The sequence below is a fragment of the Protopterus annectens genome, chromosome 14.part0 (assembly GCF_019279795.1).
Source record: "Protopterus annectens isolate FY-2018-M chromosome 14.part0, PAN1.0, whole genome shotgun sequence".
In the NCBI taxonomy this organism is placed as follows: Eukaryota; Metazoa; Chordata; order Ceratodontiformes; family Protopteridae; genus Protopterus; species Protopterus annectens.
In genome coordinates this window covers 873,121,119-873,145,965 of record NC_056748.1, presented here as the reverse complement: position 1 = coordinate 873,145,965, position 24,847 = coordinate 873,121,119, and the positions used below count along the sequence as shown (strand labels likewise).

At 41.7% G+C, this 24,847-nt stretch overlaps 1 protein-coding gene across 1 annotated transcript in view; it reads right to left on the bottom strand.

Moving 5' to 3' along the window:
* Positions 1 to 24,847, bottom strand: part of TNKS2 (tankyrase 2) — a gene marked incomplete in the record, with an annotated part of 1,900,381 nt that overhangs the window by 925,224 nt on the left and 950,310 nt on the right. Inside the window, 1 exon segment of the mRNA XM_044056654.1 lies at positions 9,711 to 9,930. Coding sequence (XP_043912589.1) covers positions 9,711 to 9,930 — 220 coding nt within the window.

The following is a 24,847-nucleotide window of genomic DNA, read 5'->3' as shown; positions in this document are numbered from 1 at the left end:
AGTAACTGCCAGGAGCAGAGCTGTTTTCCATGATAAAATTTTTAGATCGGCTGTATTGGCTGGCTCAAAAGGTGGTAAGGTCAGTTTTTCCAAAACAAAATTGAAGTCCCAAGTTGGTGTTGGTGCTCTCCGGGGCAGTCTTATGTTTTTAGCCCCTCTGAGGTACTGCTTTAGCAAGGGATGAGAGAATAAAGGAGGATCCGTGTTGTAATGTGCAGAAATGGCAGAGGCGTGGATCTTAATTGATGAAAAGGATAGGCCTCTGTCCAGCATCTCAGTTAAGTATTGCAAAATCTGAGGAATGTTTGGAACAAGAGGGTCAAGGCTGTGAGCCTGGTTCCAGGCGCAGAATCTCTTCCATTTTTCTAAGTAAGCTTTCCTGATGCTAGGCCTCCTGGCCTCCAAAATGACATCCATAACAGCTTTAGAGAGAGGTGTTGCCTGTTTGACTAAAGTATCTGCCATGAAGCCAGGTTTAGGGTTTTGAGCTGACCGTGCAGGATCTGGTTGTTTTGCTGAGTCAGAAGGTGTGGAATTTGGGGCAAAATCCATGGTAGGCCCTGAGCCAAGTTCCTTAAGATAGGGTACCAGTGCTGGCGTGGCCAATCTGGAGCAATCAGGATCATCTGTGTTTTTTCTCGTCTGGCTTTTAGGAGTACCTTTGAAAGGAGAGGCAGTGGTGGGAAGACATAGACTTTTAGGTTTTTCCAGCTGAACAGAAGAGCATCCACTTTCCATGCTTGCTTGTGATAAGTCCTTGTGCAGAATTTTTGTAGTTGGCAATTCAGAGGGGAGGCAAAAAGATCTATGTCTGGGCATCCCCATTTTTGTTTTATCATGCTGAAGATTTGTGGATTCAATTTCCATTCGTGAGGGTCCATGATATTTCTGCTTAGGTCGTCTGCCAGAGTATTTTTCTTTCCTGGCAGGAAATGTGCCTGCAGGTAAACTTGGTACGTTAGAGCTGTGTTCCACAAGGTCATGGCTTGCCTGCATAGGGGATAAGAATGAGTGCCCCCTTGTTTATTTATGTACCACATTACTGTGGTGTTGTCTGTCTTTAGTAATAGTTGTCCTGGATGTAGAAGGTCCTTGAAAGCTGTTAGGGCATTTTGAACAGCCAACATCTCTTTTTGATTGATGTGAAGATGCATCTGGTCTGTGGTCCACTTGCCCTGAATGCATTTTCCTGCCATATGTGCTCCTCAGGCGTAATCCGAAGCATCTGTTGTTAGAGTTTGCCTGGCTGTGGGTTGGGTAAAAGGCTGACCCTTGTTTAGGTGACATGCCTGTGCCCACCATCGAAACTCCTGTTGTAGGCAGGGAATCATTGGAATTACTGCTTCTAGACTGTGAGAATGTTGAGTCCAAACACTGTTTAGGTACCATTGTAATTTCCTCATATGCAGTCTGGCATAAGGTATTAGTATTATGCAGGATGCCATGAATCCCAGGGCCTGCAGAATTTTTCTTGCAGGGAGATGGGACATTTTTGCCAGTAGTTGAAGATACTGAGTTAGTTGCACTTGTTTGTCTGGTGTGAGGTAAGCCATCTGGGCCGTTGTATTTAAGCTGGCACCCAGGAATGTAATCTGTTGTGAGGGCACTAGTTTTGACTTCTTTTCGTTTACTGTGTACCCTAGAGAAATTAGCAACTTTTTCACAAACGCCAGATGCTGTAGAAGAATGTTCTTTGTCTCTGCTTGAATGAGGCAGTCATCCAGGTATGGATATATTTGAATTCCTTTTTGTCTGCAAAATGCAATTACTGGTGCCAGACACTTTGGGAAGACCCTGGGTGCAGTAGATAAGCCAAAGGGCAATGCAGAGAATTGGTAGTGCATTGTACCAGCTTTGAATCTGAGGTATCTTCTGCAATTTTGTCTGATAGGGACATGCAGGTATGCCTCTTTGAGGTCCAGGGTAACAAGCCAAGCCTTCTTGCCCAGCATGGGTAGAAGCTGCTGTAATGTCAACATTTTGAATTTCGGAATATCCAGGTAAGTATTCAGAACTGAAAGGTCGAGTATAGGCCTCCAGGCTTTGTCCTTTCTGGGGGCCAGGAAGAGTCTTGAGTAAAATCCTTGTCCTTGTTCCTGTTGTGGTACTTTTTGTATAGTTCTCATGTCCATGAGGGCTGAAATTTGTTTTTGTGCCTCTGCCCATTGATTTTGTGGCAGGTATGGCATTCCTTTTAGCTTTGGTAAAGTATGGAAGTGGAATCTGTAACCTTGAGACACAATATTCAGGACCCATTTGTCTTGGGTGATTGTTTGCCAGTTTTGAGAAAAAAGTGTTAGTTTTCCCCCTAAGGGGGCTTCCAAAAGGGACGTGTTTGGTGTACGCAAAGGAAAGTCATTGTGACTGTTTCCTGTAAGGTTGAGACTTGTCCTCACCTCCTTTTGGGGTTGAGGTGCCCCACTGTCGTCGTCTGTTTGAGCCTTGGGGTTGAGATCTGCCTCTTGGGCGTCTGTATCTGCCTCTCTGTGGCCTGTCTGACACTGGAAAGGACCAATTTTTTGTTGGCCAATTTCTGCTAAACCGAGGTGGCTGTACCTGTAAGAAATCCTTGACTGTTAGCATAGATTTAGCTTTATCCTCCATTTTCTTTAACACCTCTTCTGCCTTAACACCAAACAAGGTATCATGTTGTAAAGGAGCATCCAATAACTTTGCCTTAACATGATCAGGTAAACTCTGTTCTTTTAACCAAGCATGTCTTCGAATAACAGAACCTGTAACTGCGGCTCTACAAGAGGCCTCTAAAGAATCAAAACCACATTGCAGAGTACGTTTTCCCACCTGTTCAACTACATGCAATAAATCCTGTATTTCTTTACAATCAGGAGCTTCTGAGCTAGCAAGCATTTTCTGTTTTAACTGAGCCATTAAATACTGTTGGTACTAAAGCATGTGAAACTGGCAATTTAAAGCTCTTACTGCTAAAGTTGCAGACGTGTATACTTTCTTCCCCCATCTATCCAAAGCTGTGGAATCTGTCAGAGGGTACTGGATTTTTTGCAATGGAAGCCTTAACCCCTTTTGGACCCTGGGAAATAGTTTCTGGATCAGAAGGGTTTTTGTAAAGAAACTTGTGAGAGTCAGGGACTCTATAATACCTATCTGGCTTGGGGGTAAAGAGTCAGGAGATAAGCTGGATTCACAGAACACATCATCCACAATGTCTAGCACAGGCGGAATAGCCAGGGGCCTATGCAGAGGCAATAAGAGGAAATCCCTGAGCCTTTTCTTGGATTCTGAGTAATCCTGACTTTCCCAATGGAACTGTTCCCTCATGGTATGTAAAGTTTCCCCAAAAGAATAATCCTCAGGAGGAGAGGCTGAAAGGATAGATTCTCAGCATCAGAGTCCTCATAGGGGGGTAAAGAGTATCCCTGGTCTGAAGAGGAATCAGAGGAAATGGAAAACTGATCAGAGGAGTCATAGTCTGTATCCTGCCTAGGCCTTTTCTCAGGAGGGGGATGGGAACCCCTGATTAGAGTAATGAGGTCTTCGGCCATTTTAAGCATCTGTTTCTTGGTCATGGAGGACTGTCCAGGAGAATGCTGTACTTGTTTCTTTGTCTTTAATGGTACCTTTGTCTTTGCTGTTGTTTTAATGGTAAGTTGTAAAGGTCTGAAAACACCCTCAGAAGTCGGTGCCTGCTCAGCGGCTCCCAACTCATCGGAGGGATTAGTTTCCGTAGGCCCAATACCTTGAGTTTCTAGAGGCCTAGATGTCTCCACGTGGGAGATGGAAGCGGCCTGTGGCTCTGAGGTAGCGGGTGTCAGGGGCTGCGAAAGCGCCTCACTGAGAACCGGCGACTGGCCTAGAAGAGGTTTCGTCGCCGGTTTTGGACCTCGGATGGCTGTCTTTATCCTTGTCTTTGCGTTTTTTCGGTATTGAGGTCGTCGGCTGATCCGACGGCATGGTATAATTGAACCTTCGGCCAAAGTAGTATAAAGCAAAATCAAAATGTCTTTTTATAGTGTGTTTGTTGAATCTAGCACAAAACCGACAACTAGTGACGTTGTGATCAGGGCCTAGGCATGGAATACAGTAAAAGTGGAAGTTCTTATGAGGTATTTGCTTCCCACAAGAAATACAATTATTAACTTTTTCTGACATCGGTCTGAGGCAAGAAAAAAGGTTTCCCCAACGGGGTACTTAGCTTTATTGAAGACTTCGGATCTGAAATTCGATTTTGAAAATCTCAGGAGTCGGCCGACTGGCACTTGCAAACTGCTTCTGCTTCGGGCACCGCGCGGCAAGAAAGACTAAAGTAAATGGCGTCGGATGCATATTATGTACCCCTGGTGCACTGACATCAGGGAAGAAGCGACAGCAACAGACGCCGGACCAAGACTTTGGAACTCTGGCCAACTGCGGGACCACCTGACGGCAGGATAACCCAAGTGTGATGACTGCAGCAGTGTAACACGATGAACATCATCTGGAATGCAAAGAAGCTTTTTGGCAGTTGTGCCTTGGTGCAGATCATGCACCTGGGTTAAATAAATCTATTAATTTAAAATGTTTTTACTATATAAATGAATGTCACCATATTATATTTTTATATAGATATACAATTACTTTTCAGGGATTTTAATTACTATCATTTGATGTCATTTCCTGTTTTAAGAATGAAGGAATGCATAAAAGGGGAAGTTTGGGTAGTTCTAATTGTTTCTGAGGATGTTCACATCAATAAAAGTGAATGAAAGCGCTAAAATCATTGGTCTAGAGTGGTCTTTGGAATTGTGCTACAACACTGAGACTGAATTTGTTTTTAAGCTTCATAATCATGTTCTGCCCCTAGGCAGAAGAGACACTGAGTATGGAGATCTTTGTAGGGAATTTTCCTACAACAATCAGACTTACCCGCTTAGCCAGAATCAAAGTACAGCAAAATCATTTATACAAGAAGGAAAGTTCCCCAACAGGGCACTTACCTGAATCAGAGAAGCTAAATGTACCGACGACGACCAAGCGATGATCACACTGAAAAGTGTGAGAACTGCAATCAGGCTAGAGGCAAGAAAGTCTGAGGAGTTACTCTCATATGTCAATCTGTATACCCCTACTCTTTTGACAGGAAATCATATGTCAGACAATCTCCAAGTAACGTTTAAGCTTTGGTACCCTGGCTAGACATCAGCAGTGAAAACCCATCCATCTGGAATCCTGCAACAGTCAGGAAACCTTCCTAACCTCTGCTCTGTCACCAGAATAAATCACTGCTCTTAGCCACTGGTCCACTGTCAGAAGATCCAATTGTTTTAACAAAATAAAACTACCCTGCCTAAAAGGTGCATCAGAGTTGGGAGAAAAACACAATTATTGAGGGGGAATCTCCCTTATGACCCCTTATGCTGTTACCTTACCTGCTCTCATTTCCCATCCAAACTTGTCATTTTACAAGCATCCTTTTCCACTTGTACTACCTCCCCTGGACTGAATTCTACAAAATGGTGTTTGTTCAATGGGGCAGCTGCTTTAATAACCAGAAATGAGATGGTTAGAAAATACAGTTGTCTCTCCAACTTATCTTAACTGTAGATGTTATAGCAGATCAGTGTTGCAGTACTAATTCCAAGGATGACAACACAGGCCATTTTAAAGGCTGCCACATGGTCCTCTGTCCACACCTTCAACAAGCATTACCACATTTGGTCCATCACAAGGCCAAAAGTCAGGTTCTCTTCTACCATCCTACACGGATTGCTGTCATTCGTTAAGATTTCTTACTGACAACCCACAAAGCAGCTCAGGGATTCTTTCAAAGTCTTAGCACTGCAACACTGATTATGATGAACATCAGCTGTTTGACTATATCAACCATCTCTCCTCCAACTTCTTAATTATCTTCTGAAGAGGTTCAAAAAGAAGTTCCTTGTCTAATGCTGCATTCAGCAATTGCCTCTCACCAGGCATACATTCTAAGAGTATCAATACAGATCATCCAGGTACAAGGCACAAGCATCCAAATTGCACAACACAGGAATTTGATGGCATGCCTCCCTAACCATGATGCATTCAAAGTTAATTGGTTGATTGTGTCCCCCTCCCCCATGAGGGTCACACCCAGAAATAACATCCAAAGAAATGTATCTCCTTGTTAATTGACCATATACAACTTAAGGTCACGATACTAAAAGAAGCACTCGCATACATCTTCTTAGGGATTTCAACACCCAACTCTCCATCAGTAAAGACCGTGCAAAGTGTGAGTATTAACTTAAATCTTTTTGCAGCATTCACTATAGCAGGACGACTCACAATATGGTACAAACATATAAGTTTCCTGGAATTACCAGCAGTCAACTTTCTTAGGAGCAAGGTTTGCTAATTTGGCTCTTGACAAGTCCTTTCAAAGGCACGGGTGACTGTTTGACTAACAAGTGGGAAAACCAAAAGGATTACGTTTTTCCATACAAAACAGCTCAAGTTATCATTAATGCAACTCCCAGAAAATCTTACCCCTTCCAAAATGAAAATATTCTCTCATCCAATTTATCGCCTTCCCAAAACAGAGGTACTCTGGCCAAAGCTATAACAAAATAAGTGTTTTCAATGATAGTGATCTATCCTGGGTGAAAATCTAGTAATATTATGCCAGATCATCTTTCAGAGAGTGTGAATTCAATGAGGTATTCTCTTTTTTTTTTTTTACTTTAGCCTGAAGGAGCACATGTAACATGGCAGGTAGGTGCTGGTGACTAAACATGAGAGACTGGAAGCACTTTTGCCAAGCCACCATATATTCCTCAGCAGATTTCTTTTGTTATCAAATAAATCAGGGTCTGAGACAGGTGTCCATGGGTATGGATGGACTGCAGTAAAGGCACATGGTCCTGAAGCCACAACAAAAGGCCTTAAAATGGAATAATGCCAACATCAAAAAATGATTTTAAAAAGTCAAAATTTTAAATGAAGAGGAAGAAATGAGCACCTGAAAATAAAAGTCCCCCTCCCAAAAAAGGCACTCCCACAGATAATGAAAAGCAGACTACCGTAAGCAGACTGACAGTAGTCCAGTAAAGTATAAATGCGCAAGTATACTCACCATAATAGTACATGTTAAGAGTAGAATCACTGCTACACTAGTGGCAAAGATTCAAAAGCTAATACATAATTATTAGGCAGTTGAACATGTACATTATCAGTAGCCTAGCTACTACGTTTCGCACTACTTGTTACCATTTTCCAAGAGAGATTGTGAAGCCAGACCAAGGTGTATTTACAATTACCCACCCATTTGTCTTGGAGATGACGGAGGAGGATTAGGGAGCTACTTCACTTATTATAAAGGGGGAGTTCATTCCAGAGGAAAACTTTTTAGCAGATGTATCTAACCCATCAACAAGTTTTGATTATGTTACTGTGAATATTAAGATATCTCTTACAGGTGTCTGCAGTGTTAAAGGTTTTATGAACATATAGGTCATCACAACAAACAGAGTCCAAATGAAAAGATGGAATTGGAAATAAAAGGAGAGAAGCATTGCTGGAACTGAATTCACCCTTAGATCTTGGCAAGTACCGTCATGCAGTGGACTCATCCCACCCTTTTTTCCTTTTTCATACAAATCTCACCAAGGCAGCACTCACATGCCATGCAAATGGTATTTTATACATCCAGTAGAAATGTTGGTCAATAAATAAAGACTGTATGCACAGGTCCAAGGATTAAAAAAAAAAGTGCTCATGAAGTACACAATAGTGCAGAGACTGAAAAAAAGGCACTGTTGAAACCTCACAACATGAAATATTCGTATTATGGGACTAAGCCAGGCTCAGTAGGAGGGTGCTCCCCCAACAGTATGAGGAAGCAGTCGTCCAAAAAATCAAAGCCTAAGCAAGAAACACAGACATAATAAAATGCTGAAGATAAGGAGCATCTTCACTAAGAACAAAAAAAAAAAATTATATATATATATATATATATATATAAAAGTCCAAGCTGTAAATCAATTTACTCTTCCAGTACTAACTTAGTTTCAGTGTGACTGACTGACCCTAAACAGCACTGAATAAACTGGACAAGAAAGCAAGAAGAATTTTCCATGACTATCAAATGATTGATATATATCTATCTATACATATCTATATCTATCTATCTATATATATATATATATATATATATATATATATATATATATATATATACACACACACACACACACAAAATGAATATGCATAGCAAGAACAATCATCTCTCTACTTGAAAGAGATATGGGCCTTCTCAAAAATGACTGCGTATATAGTCTGCAACTTTGAGACCGACTGCATACATATTGGCTGAGCTCAGATCCCAACATAGTGAAAATTATAAAGCACGGACAGAGGTTTAGCAGAAGCATTTTGGAAATGAATGGGAATGGAAATCAAACCAAAAGTAGATGAGAACCAGTTAGCAACTGAAGGTGCCCATAAAATAAAAGTATAAAGTGAGGAGAACCACCAGAAGAAAAGGAAAGAAAACCAATAGCCACAAACATACTGGCAAATATTCAAAGCTCCTACAACCACATGTTGACCAAGATTTCATGGCGGAATGGTCAGAAGACTAATAATGGCAATCCAAGACAATGGGCTAACATACAAGTGGGTTTATAATTCTACAGAAAAAGTGAGAAAAACATACAAATGAAAGTTCTATAGACAGAACTGGAAACACCAATACAAACAGTTATTTGAGAGAGACAATCATAAAATACCAGGATTTGCAAGCAGAGTCAAAACAAATATGGAAGAAAGATACTCAAACAATAAACAGTAGCAATAGCAGCAAAAGGACCAATAAAGATTTTACATGCATATTTAAACATGCTAGCAATACATGTATCCCCATAAAAGATGCAGAAGGTGGCAATTGTGGATACAATGGTAAAGCTGACCAGAGTACTCTTGGCAAATATCAATGACTGAAGCAATGCTAATCTCATGAACTTTGTTTCCTGACTTAGTAATGGGATCCATTCATGTCCTAGTAAAAGGAACTCAAAACATTTGGAGAAATTACAAAAAAAAAAAAAAATAACAGAGAGAATAACTTGATGCCATGCAGGCTAGGTAGTGGTTACCCCACAAGAGACTATATGAGGAAAAGAGCGAGCACACTACAAAGCATTTTGTGCAGGTCATGAACTTTGGTACTTGAGTCTCTCAGTGAGGAAACATTGTTTTATTTCAAGTTGGATCACGTACAGGGGTAGGTACATGCCAGATGGAGAACTATATTCTTATATGTGCATAACAATTGTAGAGAACGGAGGGATGATACCATCCCCGAACCCAGACAATACATGCTTGATAATTAGCTGGTCTAGACAGAAGCATTTTTTTTTTTTGGCAATAGCTATACGGTGACTGAAGGACAGCTCATTCTACAAAAGTGCCCAGGTCTCCAATAACTGTACTGATTATTAGAGGAGGGGGGGTTCCTTTATGTGGTATGTGCATATGTGCTCACGTTTTCCAGACAAGATACTATACTGTCTGCACATACAGTCTATCTTGCAAGATCTGGGAGCTGTCCAGAGAGTTGATAACATCTCACCAAAAAATTAAAACAAACAAGAAAAACATTATTACAGACTGTTCCAAATTTACTGCTAGAGGAAGAATGCCCTGTAAAAATTAAGCATATTTTCAGATGATTACGATAACTATCGCATACACATAAAAAAATGTGATTTGATATCCACCTGCTAGATGCAATGGTGTTGAATGCCGTCCTTGTGTATCTCTACAGTTGACATTCTCTTGTGTACAAAGTTTTTTCACTCTGGCCAAGCACCCCTTTTTAGCTGCATCTAACAAGGCTGCATCTCCCCTCAGCAAATCCTGAATGTCTGTGTCACCATCCTTCACCAAATCTAATGCAGTATTCCCATCTCTGTTCTTCTTTGTGGGATCAGCACCATGCTACAAAAAGGAAATAAATAAAAACAGATGATTAAACACATAACAAACCTAGCCCCATATCAGTACCACATAAGGAACAAAGTGCAAAATACAGAAATATGTTGCAATGAAAGGATAAAAGAATGAGAAGCTCATAAAAAAGCAAGCATTTTAACTAAGTGGCTTAGGGGATTAATGAGATCAACATACATAAGTTGCCAGTAGTCACTTGTACCACAGAAGAAAAATAAAACAATGTCTGAACACTACTGTAAAAAAAAAAGTTGCCATTAAACTAGAGGGGAATGATACAAGTCAATAATGGTTGTGAATGAAGTGTAAAGAAAGTCAGCTACACAGACTGGAGATGCCAAGGGGAGGGAATACACAGGAGGGTGACTTTATGCAACACCAGAAGCCAGTCAATGAAAAGCATTGTTTATGAGCAGACATGCTGACAGTGCATCCAAAACTTAATTACAAAGACAAAAAAACAGGGACATGATGTTAAAGGCATTCACAAGGGTTTGGAAAGACAGATAAAGAGCAATGGCACAGGATTACAAGGGGAGGACTGGCAGAAAACTGTATAAAATTACAGTCTAAACATTGGAGGCTAGCAATTCTTGTGGACTGCCTAGATATTATAAATAGGTATGACGACAGACTTGAAAAAAAAACTAAAAGCAGACAATAGTTGTAGAGAGAGGCACAGTGTAGGAGGGCCCTCAATATTCCAAAAGTACATTAGAGAAGGTAACTGTGCTGGATGGTAAAATCAAACTAAAAGTAAGGTTACTGAAAAGGAAATGACAATATTGTACAGTGGGTCATTTTTGGAGGGGAAGGCATGCAGGCATACCTCTCAACTGTCCAGATTTTTGCCTCATATATTGGTCTGTTCCTCATAAGATTTGTGCTTTTCTGGAAAATCACTAAGGGCTGGAGTCACTAAATAATGACATACATTTCAGTTTGAGACCTCATTTCCTTCAGAAAATACATGCCAATTCAAATCCTGTTATTCTAGCAACTTTCTAAGTTTATAAGAGCAATATTAAAAATGTGATCCTATTTTGGGGGTTTGTCTTCCTATTATTTTTGGCTTTCTCCAGATTTATTGCATTAAGAGGTTGAGAGGTATGCATGCAGGACACAGAGGCAATACAACCAAAAGATAATAATTATATGAAACTGCAGGACACTAAACTAATGTAGTTTACAGCAGGGAAGAAACATGAAAGTAAGGCAGCACAAGCCAAGCAAGGTGTCTCAGTGTAAAGTACAGGGCAAACTGTGGTAAAAGTACAGCTGCCAGCACAAGGGAACAAAAAATACTAGGAGGCTAGGAAGCAGGTAGCCAAGGTCACATCAGTTTAAAGTGAATCTACAGAATGGAAGGTTAAAGGAGTAAAGTCAGACAACTTTTTTAATGATATACATGAAAACTTAGCCCAATACTGGGAAATAAGGAAAGACCCAAGTTAGGGAAAAGGGCAAGGCAGACTAAAGATAAATGAACAGAACACCAACTTGGGCACAAATGAGGACAGACAGAGACCATGTTATGGATAACATAAAAACATCTGGGCTTGAAGGGATAATGTGTACAGAGGACCAAAAAAGAAACCCCAAAAGTTACTAAAGAAATAGCAAATGTAGTGGAAGAAGCACTAATAAAATTGCTTGCTCTCACCGATGAAACTAAAATGGTATCAAATCATGCATGGGAGGATGAAAAATCCCCCCCCCCACACACACACACACACCCACACACACACACAAAGGCTTTATGAATAAGCTGATAAAGTACATCAAGGTCAGCTTCATTTTGTAAGAAAGCCTGGTGAAACTTATTACAACCTGTTTAGCAAATAGCACTGATGTGCAGTCACGGTTTAGCAATGATTTGGAGCCAAACCAATAACTGGCAGCCCCAAAAGGATCATAAGAGGAGCTCAGCAGACAAAATGCATCAGGACTTCAGTAATGCATGTAACACTAAAGTACTCGGTCAACACAATAACCAGAAAACAAAGGAAGGAAAAAACAAAGTGGTGGGAGCACACAAGAAAGCTGACTGAAACACATCAGAGATACTTAAAGGATGCAGTGGCTGGGACCAATTTAATCAATTATAAAGCATTCATCACAATGAGGCTAGGTAATAAGAACCCTAATGACTAACAGCAAAATAAGAGAAGCAGGGTGATCACTTTTTTGGGGGGAAAGGGGGAGGTCAGCCTTCTGCCGATCCTGCTGTGCATGGGTAAAGTACAGTTGTGTACACTTACCATAAATGTAGATGTTCGAGTGTCTTCACTGTTGCAGTCATCACTGTAGTCTTCTTCCTGCCAGCAAGCAGCCCTCAGTCGGCCAGAATCCCAAAGTCTGGGTCCGGCGTCGGCTATTCAGTCATGCACCCTGACGTCAGAGTGCCAGAAGTACAAAGCTGCCAGCCGATGCCATGTTCTCCAGTTTTTCTTGCCCTAGATGTCAGGTGCCCAAAAGTGAAGGCTAGTAGTAAAACAAAAATGTAACATACAACAAACCCCATACCCTGTAGCAAATACACCTCAGAAGAACGGTGAAGTAGGAAACCACACTAATGAAAGTATAAGAGGGGACAGGAGGGAGGGTAACCCAGACTGCAACAGTGAAGACACTCGAACATCTACATTTATGGTAAGTGTACACAACTGTACTATGTTCATCGTGTTTCACTGTTGCAGTCATCACTGTAGGGTTGAATCCCATAGCTGAGATAAAGGGTGGTGGTTATAGAGAAGGAGCGGCTAGAAGGCCCTGCAAGACTGCAGAAGCAAAGCTTGCCCTAGACTTAGAGTAAAGAGGGAGATTATAGTGCTTAGAGAAAGTATGCACTGAACTCCAAGTTGCAGCTTCCAAAATATCTTTGGTAGGTACTCCCCTGAGAAAGGCAGCTGAAGTAGCAGCAGCTCTGGTAGAGCGAGTCCTAATTTTTCCTGGGATTTGCTTTCCATGACGAGAGTAACAAAATCTGATTCCATGAGCAATCCATTTAGAAATGGTCTGTTTTGAAATAGCTTTGCCTTGGGAATTTGTTGCATAAGAAACAAACAGTTGCTGTGTTTTCCTGATATCCTTGGTTCTGTCCAGGTAAAAACTAAGTTGCCTGTGTACATCCACGGAATGCAAGATCCTTTCCCCCTTATTTTGTGGATTAGTGAAAAAAGTTGGCAGGTGAATAGTTTTATATAAAGCCACTTTGGAAACCAATTTAGGCATGAAAGTAGGATTAGTCCTTAAAGACACCCTATCTTGGTGAAAAATAATATAAGGTTCCACAGCCATGAGTGCTTGTAACTCCGAGACTCTCCTGGCTGAAGTCAAAGCCAGTAGGATAGCGGTCTTCCATGATAAATACTTAATATCAGATGTGGCAGCAGGCTCAAAAGAAGGCAGAGTGAGTTTTTCCAGAACATAGTTGAGGTCCCAGGCAGGTATGGGGGGGGTGTCCTAGGGGGCCTTAAATTCTTTGCTCCTCTGAGATAATGTTTCAGAAGTGGATGCAAAAAGATAGGAGGATCTGTATTGTAATGTGCAGAGATAGCTGAAGCATGTATTTTTATGGAGGAGAAGGATAAACCCTTACGTAGCATGTCTGTCATATGAAGTAAAATCAGTGGGATATTAGGAATGAGAGGATCCGAATCCTGAGCATGCAACCAGGTGCAAAATCTCTTCCATTTACCTGCATAAGATTTTCTAGTGCTAGGCCGTCTGGCTTCTAAGATGACATCCATGACCTGTTTGGGAAGGGTAGGATTAATCATAGACCCTGAATTCGCCAGGCTGCCAGGCTGAGTTTTGATATGAGAGTGCAGAACCTGGCCCTGGTGTTGGGACAAAAGATTTGGAATCTGAGGTAAAATCCATGGAGGCTCCTGGGATAGGTTCATCAGTGTTGAGTACCAAAATTGACGAGGCCAATTTGGGGCCAGTAAAATCATTTTGGGTTTGTCCTGCTTGATCTTTAATAACACCCGTGGAAGAAGAGGTAGTGGAGGAAAGGCATACCCTGAGAGGTTTCTCCAACTGAATGAAAGAGCATCCACTTTCCATGCTAGTTTGTGAAATGTCCTAGTGCAAAAAATCTGTAACTGGTGGTTGAGGGGGGATGCAAATAGATCTATGTCCGGGCAGCCCCACGCATCTGTAATCATCTTGAATATTTGGGTGTCTAGCATCCACTCGTGTGGGTCTGACAGGTTCCTGCTCAGGCTGTCTGCCAGAATATTTTGTTTCCCTGGCAGGAACTGAGCTTGTAGATCTAATTTGCAAGCTAGAGCGGTGTTCCATAGAGTCATGGCTAGTCTGCAAGGGGGTAGGAGTGTGAACCCCCTTGCTTGTTTATGTACCACATAACTGTGGTGTTGTCTGTCTGTATCAGTAGTTGTTCTGGTTGTAGAAGATCCCTGAAAGCCAAGAGGGCATTCTGTACAGCTAACATCTCTTTTAAATTGATATGTAGGTGCTTCTGATCCTCTGTCCAAAAACCTTGCAGGCCTTTACCCGGCAAGTGGGCTCCCCATGCGTAATCCGAGGCGTCCGTGGTTTACACTTGGCTGGCTGGAGGCAGACTGAAGGCTTTCCCTTTGTTGTGAAGACATGCCATGGTCCACCAATGGAATTCCTTTTGTAGGCAAGGCAAGACAGCAATCTATGTGTCTAGACTGTGGCAATGCTGGGACCATACACTTTTTGGGTACCATTGTATTTTTCTCATATGTAGTCTTGCATTTGGTATGAGAAGGATGCATGAGGCCATGTAACCCAAAGCCTGCAGGAATTTCCTTGCAGTTAGCGGAGACATTAAGGCCAAGGTTTTGAAAGTTGAAGCCAGCTGTAGCTGTTTTTTCAGATGTCAGGAATGCCATCTGGGTTGTTGTGTTTAGAAGAGCATCCAGAAAAGTTATCTGTTGTGTGGGTGACAAATTTGACTTTATGTTCACAGTGAATCCAAGGTACTTGAGTAGATTTTGAACAAATTCCAGGTGCTGGAGTAAGACATCCTTGCTGTCTGCTTGAATAAGGCAGTCGTCCAGATAAGGGTAAATTTGAATTCCCTTGAGTCTGCAATAAGCTACTACTGGTGCCAGGTGTCTTGGTGAAGACCCTGGGCGCAGTAGACAAGCCAAAGGGCAGCGCAGAGAATTGGTAATGTTTCAAGCCTGCCTTGAACCTGAGGTATTTTCTGCACTCCTGTCTGATAGGGATGTGTAGGTAATCCTCCTTTAAATCCAATGTCACCATCCATGCATTTTTGCTCAACATTGGCAGAAGCTGCTGCAGAGTAAGCATCTTTAACTTTGGTATCTCCAGGAAAGTATTTAAGACTGACAGATCCAGGATGAGTCTCTATGAATTTTGTTTTCTGGGAACTAGAAAGAGCCTTGAGTAAAAGCCTTGGCCCGTGTCTCTGATTGTGGACCAGTTCTATGGCCCTCATAGCCATGAGGGATCCCACCTGGTTTAATGCCTCTGCCCATTGGTGTTTTGGTAGGTCTGGCCATCCGTTTGGTCTTGGCAAGGTATGAAAGTGGAATTTGTAACCTCTTGAAACTACATCCATAACCCACTTGTCTTGGGTTATGCAAGTCCAATTTTGTTGAAAAAGAGAGTTTTCCTCCTAGAAAGGCTTCCAGGGGAGAAGTTCCTGGAGCCATGCAGGGGGAGTTATTGAGCCTGTTTTCTATAAGATTGAGGTCTGTCCTCTCCACCCCTGGGGGTAGAAGCACTCCACTGTCTAGGTCTGTAAGAGGTTTGTGCTCGGGTCCTCCCTCTGGAACGCCTATATCTATCCCTCTGAGGCCTGTCCGAGCTGGGAAAGGACCAATTTTTTGTTGGCCAATTTCTGCTAAATCTTGGGGGCTGAACTTGTAAGAAATCCCTAACCGTTTGCATGGATTTTGCCTTATCCTCCATTTTCTTTATCACTTCTTCTGCCTTAGACCCAAACAAAACATTATGCTGAACAGGAGCATCCAGTAACTTAGCTTTCACTTGATCAGGTAAGTTTTGTTCCTTTAACCAAGCATGGCTTCTAATGACTGTGCCAGTGGCAGCCGCCCTGTATGTAGCCTCCAAGGCATCAAAACCACAGTGTAAACCATGCTTCCCCACTTGCTCAGTAGCATGCATCAAATCGTGTAATTCCTTATTATCTGCACATGCAAAAATGGTACCTAGCTTTTGTTTCATAACAGACAGCAGGAATTGCTGATATTTTAGCATATGAAATTGACAATTTAAAGCCCTAACAGATAAAGTAGCAGAAGTGTACACTTTTTTGCCCCATCTTTCCAAAGCTCTAGAATCCTTACCTGTTGGAATAGGGTTTTTAGCAGAGGTGGCCTTACCCCCTTAGGACCCTGAGAAATTGTTTCTGGATCCGCAGCAGGATTTTTGTAAAGGAACTGGTGGGAGTCAGGGACCCTGTAATATCTGTCAGGCTTAGCAGGGGTTGGAGGAAAGGAGTCAGGAGTTAAATTAGCCTCAGAAAAAGCATCATCCACAATATCCAAAATAGGAGGAATAGCCAGGGGTCTATGTTGGGGAAGAAGAAGTAAATCCCTAAGCCTTCTCTTAGATTCAGAGTACTCCTGTCCTTCCCAGTGAAAATGTTCCCTCATATCATGTAAAGTTTCCCCAAAAGAAAAATCCTCAGGGGGAGAAGCTGATGGAATGGATTCCTCAGCATCAGAATCCTCATAAGGAGGGAAAGAATATTCCTGCTCAGAGGAAGGCAGTGAAGAAATAGATGCCTGATCAGAGGATTCATAATCCAATTCTTGCCTTAGCCTTTAGTCTGGAGGGGGATGTGAACCCCTAATCATGGTTAGTAACTCCTCCGCCATTTTAAGTAGCTGTTTCTGAGATTTGGGTCCCGGATCAGAAGAGGCCTGGGCTGGTGCCTTAGATTTAAAAGGAGTCCTTGCCTTTGGCTTTGCCTTTATCAGAAGCAGAGTAGGCCTGAAAACCCCCTCGGAAGCCGGTACCTGCACAGCGGCTCCGTACCCATCCGAGGGAGCATTGTCCGAAGGTCCTGCAGCTGGAGTAGTCAAAGGCCTAGTTGGCTCCTCGTGGGAGTCCATTTCAGCAATTGGTTCTGAAATGGCCGATGACAGGGGCTGCGAAAGTGCCTCAATGACGACGGCCAAACCTGTAGCTGGCTCTGCTTGTAAAACGTAGTCTGATTTGGACCTCGGAGGCCTGTCCTTATCCTTGCGTCGTTTGTGAACTCTGGTAGTCGGAAGCGTGTCCGACATTTTATAATTAAATCACATGCCAAAGTAGTGAAAAGCAAAATCGTACCTCTGCTTAATAGTACGTTGGTTAAATCTAGCACAAAACCGACAACTACCTACGTCGTGGTCAGGGCCTAAACAAGTAATACAGTAAGAGTGGAAATCCTTATGAGGTATTTGCTTCCCACAAGAAATGCAATTATTAACTTTTTCTGACATCGGACTGAAGCAAGAAAAAAAGTTTCCCCAACGGGGTACTTAGCTTTGTGAAGAAAAAGTAAATCTTCGGACTGAAGCACGAAAAAATATCAGGAGTCAGCCGACTGGCACTTGCGAACTGCTTCCACCGCACGGCAAGAAAGACTGGAGAACATGGCGTCGGCTGGCAGCTTTGCACTCCTGGCGCTCTGACGTCAGGGAGCATGACTGAACAGCCGACGCCGGACCCAGACTTTGGGATTCTGGCCGACCGAGGGCTGCCTGCCGGCAGGAAGAACCCTACAATGATGACTGCAACAGTGAAACACAATGAACATCTGCTGCAGCAGGCACCTAACATGAAAAAGTGCAACGTAATGCACTCTAAGGAAAGGTAAAAGCAAGGCATAAATACACAGAAGAAAGGAAATACCAAAAGAACAGGAGTGTTATCACCAAGTTCAATCTTAAATGGGCAGTGTAAAAGGACAGAATCATGCATTAACAACTCTGGAGTACTCCCAAGGGTATGGAGTTCTGGGAAAGAAGATGATGGCATTACCTTTAGGGGCACTTCACCTAAAATACTATATTCACACTTTTTAGAACACAGATGTAAACTGGCAAAATATGTGCAACAGCAGAATGCACAAGAGAAAAGGAGGATGGAGGACAAAAACAATAAGGAAAGGCTCAGGTCACTAAGTAGTACACAAAGTAGAATGCTAAAGTAAGATGCATCTACAGCACATTATCAGGGGTAGACTGTCAGGGTGAACCTGAACAGAAAGGATAGGGGAAGGCAGGAGCATGGATGGCATTAAAATATGACATCATGAAATGTTACTTTACATATGGTGCTGAGAGGCTTCGACATACACAGAAACAGCAAGTGAGAAAGAGTTTTAACAGAGACTGGGACACATAGGTTAACAGTGGGAAAGCAAAGTCAGAGATCCACAGAATTAGACAACATTCAGGTAGACCTGATGAGCTGAACATCAGTTTTTGCCAACATCTACTCAGCTGTATGCCTGATCCCTCTATTCACAGCTATTTACTTTAAATACCCTTTAAATCACTCACTAAACAATTTCCTTAATAAAGCTCTGCCCCTTATAATCTACTTGCAGTCAGAAAAGCTACATTGGTCCAAGCAAAACTTATAACAAATGCATGTAAATCAAATGATGTACTAAATGTAACACGCAACAGGCAACTAAAATATACATAAAATAATTAGGACAGTCTGCCACTGCTGGACAAAGATATTACTCAACTAACCTGCACACAAACAAAACTAATCTCAGTGGAGAAAAACAGCATACCAAAATTATACATATGCATGGATATAAAATTTGCAATATTAAGCACACATCTAATTCAGTACAAAGATATGTATGAAAGCAACAGACTGCAAAAGTGAAGCCATAAACCACAGACAACCTTAATGAATACAGAAGTACGAATTAATCCAGAAAAACCAGTTTGCTGTACTGAATACTTATAAGCACCAATGCAGTAAGTTGTCATTTTCCTTCCCGTGCGGCTGCATAAGAGTTTCACAAACTATATTACAATATATATATATATATATATATATATACACACACACACATACATACACACACATACAATGTATGTATGTGTGTGTGTATATATATATATATATATATATATATATATATATATATATATCTATATATATAAATAAATCTATAAATATACATATACACACACACACACACACACACACACACACACACACACACACACACATACAAAACCAGTGTGCCACGCAATCACAGCCCTTAAGGCAAAATAACATACCCAACACACAAGTAATAGGTGACTCTATAGTCAGGCACTCTGACGTCCCACTCACTAGGCTGAACAAGGAGAAGGTTACTGTTAGCTGCCTGTCGGGTGCCAGGATTCGCCACATAACACAAGCACTCAGGTCACTCCAGAACAAGTACAAATGCGACTCTGTCATTGTCCATGTTGGTGTGAATGACCCGAGCCATACCTCCCTGGACTACATGAAAAGAGACATGGAGCAGCTCCCTGACCAAGTAGCCCAGGCCGGTATGACCCTGACCCTGAGTAGCATCCTGCCCTCACCAAGAATGATACCACAGTAAAAAGAAAAAAATATCAATTTCAACAATAGGCTAAACTTCTGGTGTCATTCAAAGGGGATCCAGTGTCTGTCAGCCTGGGATAACATGCTCGACAAGCCACGCTGCTTCACTAGACATGGCTTGCACCTATCACCCTTAGGCTTTCGAATACTGGCCAAGGCTCTTGCCACATCCATAGTGCCTTTTTTAGGCAAGGCTCAAAAGACGAACCCACCGCCATAAATAGAACAAGTAACAAAAACTGAGGGTAATGACACTCAATGCCAGAAGTCTAAACCTCAAAATGCAAGCACTCAAGGCACTCCTCAGTATGGAGAAAATAGATATAGGTGCAGTAACAGAAACCTGGTTTAAAGCTCTAGAGAGCACCCCAGAACTACCAGGCTACTACTCATACCATACATTTCGGCCACAAAACACGGACCGAAACACAAAAGGCGGGGGTGTATCCATATTCTTTACGGATACCCACACATCCAGGTTAATGGCACAACACGATGCTTCAGAAATCCTCCACATGCAACTAACAACGGGCAGAACTGCAATTCAAATTGTATCTTTCTACAGATCACCCACCATGTCCCAAGACCCCCATTCCGCATTTCTGGAAACATAAAGGTCCTACCAAAAACCCTGATATCGGGTGATTTCAATTACCCAAACATGAATTGGGAGAACTACTCAAGTACCAACTCCCTTGCCCAACATTTCCTAGAATTTATAAATTCAAATGCCCTGATCAACTAGTCAACACCCCCACCAGAGGTGACAACATATTGGACCTGGTCATCACCAACATGGGCGACTGGTATTCAACACCAGAGGTCAACCCCTCGCTGGTTAGATCTGACCATAAATTAATCACTCTAGATATCCACATTCCGCTCCCACCTCCAGTCAAAGAAACCACCATGAAAAACTTTTCAAAAGCAAACTTCACGCTACTTAAGACTGAGGTGGAAAGTTTCAAATATCCATAACACTGCCCAAGCTGCAAAATCCTTAACTAATGCACTCTACGGGCACCTACAAGAATGCATGGATAGTGTTATCCCAAGCAAAACTAAGACTCACTCCCTCCAAGAAAAGGAAACCAGTCTGATGGACCCCTGCCATAAACAAGCTATACCATAGAAGGAAGAAACTAGTGCAGAAAAAAGTAAATTCTCAAGAGAGGAAGACATCCCTGATCAGTATCAGCAAGAAACTACGATCCCCCATAAAACCATCCAAGGCTAGCTTTTAAAGAAAAATTGCCATGGGCTCCAAAGATAACCACAAGGCATTCTTTAGCTATGTCAAGAATATAAGTAGCAATTCCCAGATCTGAATGGAGTTAGTGCAGAATGGCACAAAATAGACTGAACCAACCAATATCGTCAACATCCTGGCAGACCGGTTCAGTGCAAACTTCACCCCCCTCTCACCCCCAAAAGGGCCCATGACCATACCAGAAGAATGTAGTCCCCTGAAATCACAGACACTCAAGTTAAAACAGCCCTCTCCAAAACCAAAAAACACAGCATCAGTGGGACTGGATAGTGCCCCAGGCTGCGTCCTACATGAGCTCAAAGATGAACTAACCCCTCACCTAAACACACTGTTCAAACTCAGCATCTCCACAGGCTACGGTGCCCATAGAGTGGCGCACAACAACGGTTATTCCGCTCCTCAAAGGCATAGCAACAACAGACCCTGGGAACTATTGCCCTATAAGCCTGAGTACCTTAGTCTGCAAGGCTATGGAGTGCACCATCATGGATCTCATTAACAGAGACATTGGGAACCTCCAAACACTGGACCCTAACCAGTTCGGCTTTGTTAAGGGCAGATCATGCCTCCTAAACCTGGTGGACTTCTTTGAGACAGTTACCAAGGCCACAGACGAGGGGAAGGTGGTCCACACAGCCTACCTGGACCTCGCAAAGGCCTTCGACACCATTCCCCATTCCGGATTACAGACAAGCTCACCAGCATGAACCCCTACGTTACGAGATGGGTTGCCAACTGGCTCACAGATAGAACCCACAAGGTAGGAGTTGCAGGAGCTAGGTCTGACAATAAACCGGTTGCAATTGGTGTTCCCCAGGGCTCAGTCCTAGGACCCCTCCTGTTCGGCATATACTTCTCAGAGGTACAGGCAAGCACAGGAGGACTATGGCTGACATAGTTTGCTGATGACTGCAAACTAGGGGCTATAACTGACCCTCCGGCTGACACACATAAATATATATATATATATATATATATATATATATATATATGTAAGAAGCCAAATACCAAATGCAGCAGATCAGCAGTATCAGCAATACCAGCAATAAATACGTAGTTGAATTCTCAATAGATGAAGATATCCACACAAACCTTCACGATACAAGAGCAGAATTTAATACAGCAACACTAGAAAAACGTAAGCGCTTTCACGGACTGCATGTCCGCTTCTTCAGACGTACATCCAAACTGAAGCACTGAGCTTAAATACTAGATCTAAACTTCTCAATTAAACAATTAATTCAATTAACAAGTAATAAAACAATTGACAAATAAAATACATCACTACAAAGTTTAAAACCATAAAATTACCTAAGAGGTCTGGCTTGTAAAACAGGTTTAAGGGGAACAGATTCATTTAGACCATGCCCATACTGTGCACCTAGCCTAAGGATCCATTTTACTTCAGCAGTTTCAGTCTGATTAACAATATTTCCTAGTCTAGGATTAAGTGGAAGTATGCAAAGAATCTGAAACAAAAAGAAATGTGTGGGACCATTATTCAGAACGTGCTTAGCAATGGCACTATGCATTTCATTCCTGTTAACACAATAGTAGTGATCACGGATCCTTTCCGTAGGGACCTATTTGTTTTACCCACATAGTAACAAAAACAAGTGTTACAGTGGGCAACATACACTAAATTTCTTGTGTTACATGTCCCTGCATACCTAATATTCCATAAAACCCCTGTATCTGGATGCTTAAAGTATCTGGATTCATCTATATGACAACACTGTGGACACTTGCCACATTTCTTGGTGCCTCGCATCCATATTGGACCAGTTTCCTGATAGCTATTATGAGAATAGCATACCTTCTGTTGTAATGTCTGACAATTTTTATACACAAAGGTTGGAACACAGCCTACCAAGTTCTTGGTGGCTGGATCTGAAGTTAAAATGTTCCAGTTATGATGTATCATCTCCTGTACTCTATTGATATTACTACAATAAGGGATAGTAATGGATACATATGGTTTAAAATTAAAAGTGCTCGGAGCCTTAGAACATGTCCCCGCACTAAAAAAGGGTTTGGCCCTATGCTTTCTGTGATAATCCATTTGATTGGTCACTGTATCTATTTCTTTCTGTTCATAGCCTCTATTTAAAAATCCTTTTTGCAATGTTTCCATTTCTTTCCTGAATACTAAATCATCGCAACATAGGCGCGATACTCTCATGGCTTGCCCCTTGATAATATTGTTAAAACAAGCCGGATTATGCATACTTTGACGGTGCAGGTATGCAGGTGTGTAACAGGGTTTCCTATACAATTTTGTTTTAACAATATTTGCCTCAACATAAATGTTGACATCCAAAAAATCAATATTAATATGGGAACATTTCCCAGAAAATTTCAAAAACTGACTTGTAGAATTAAGATAATTAAAAAAGTCAGTGCAAGTAAAACTATCATCATCAATGACGATGAACAAATCATCTACAAAGCGTCTAAAAAACTTTATGTAGCTTTGTGTAACCAAGTTCTGCTGTTCCCAGGCAACCATGACAAGGTTGGCATAGCTATTGGCACAGCTAGTGCCCATAGCTATGCCCCTTGCCACTTGGAATTAAACAGAAATACGTTGTAATCAAGTACTTGTTCCAGCAAAAAACATAAAAATTCTGCTTTTGCTGGTTGAATCTTGTTGTCCTTAATCATTAAGTTGTAAACCATTTCAATACCACTAGAATTTGGGATACAAGTAAACAATGATTCAACGTCTGCTGTAACAAAAACTGTAGTTTCAACATACCCTTTCTCATTTACAAAACTGTAAAAGTCCTTTAAAAATTGTTCTGTATCTTTAAGGACATACTTGTATTCTGACAAAATTAGCTTCAATTCATAGTCCAAGTACACAGAAATCGGTTCAGTAACCCATCCAGCACCAGCTACAATGGGTCTGAACACTGGAGTCAAGGGATTCTTGTGTATTTTGGGGAGACCATGAAGTCTTGGTACAAGTGGATAAGGAACATAAAAATAATCATATAACTGTTTATTTATGGTTCCCAAAACTAAACAGTCTTGTAACGCTGCCTGTATCTGTAGAATAATGTTATTAATCTCCTGTAAACCAATTTCAATATAATCACTTGAACTAAGCATAGCTGACATCTGATCTAAATAATAAGATGTATCAAGTACTACTACTGGCCCACCCTTGTCAGATGGTCTGACCGTAATATTAACATTATTCTTGATACTGTGTAAAGCTGCACGTTCATCAAGATCTAAATTATGTTCAGTGCCAGGTGTTACAAAATGACAGTCATTGTAAATGTCATTTTCCATAGCTTTTAAGAAACCTTCTAAGTTAGCTGATAGGACAGGTGTATAGTCACTTCTCCTTTTAAACTGGTGAGTCTGTAGTTCAACTTTGTCATTCATTAAAAGCTTTAAGGAAACATCATGTACAAACATTCTAAGTGCTAACATGGCATCGCTATAGTCAATGCAAGTTGAGGGTATAAACATAAGTCCTTTATTAAGTAAACTCAACTCAGCAGATGTTAAATTATATGAAGAAATGTTCCAAACTAACTGTCGTTGGTCCACATTTTCTTTATTGTTCGTACCTGTGCGTTCGACGGACCCTCCTTCCGTTTCACTCCCCTGGACTGGTCCAAGCCGAGGGACTTCTTTCGGGAGGCTTTGTAGGGTAACGGAAAAGCCAAAGAATCAGAATTTTGCTGGTTATCAGGTATTAATTTCCTCCTGACATCAGGCGTTGAGCGTGCAGAAACAATGGACCCTGTAGCAGTATTGTTGGCAGGAAATTCCATAGGGGTTGAATAATTCGAAGCTGCATTCGGTGACAGTGTAGCTTCTGCCATACCAAGAATGTTGTCATTACGCTGTTCAGCACGTATAACCATAGTATTTTCTCCTGGTAATTTACGATCAACAACATGTTTTTGGTTATGATTTAACACACCGCCATCTGTCTGCAAGGATCTAGTACTGTTAGTAGGGAGACGATCAGAGCTCCCTGCTGTTTGAGCATATGTGCGGTCACTGTTCCTGGTA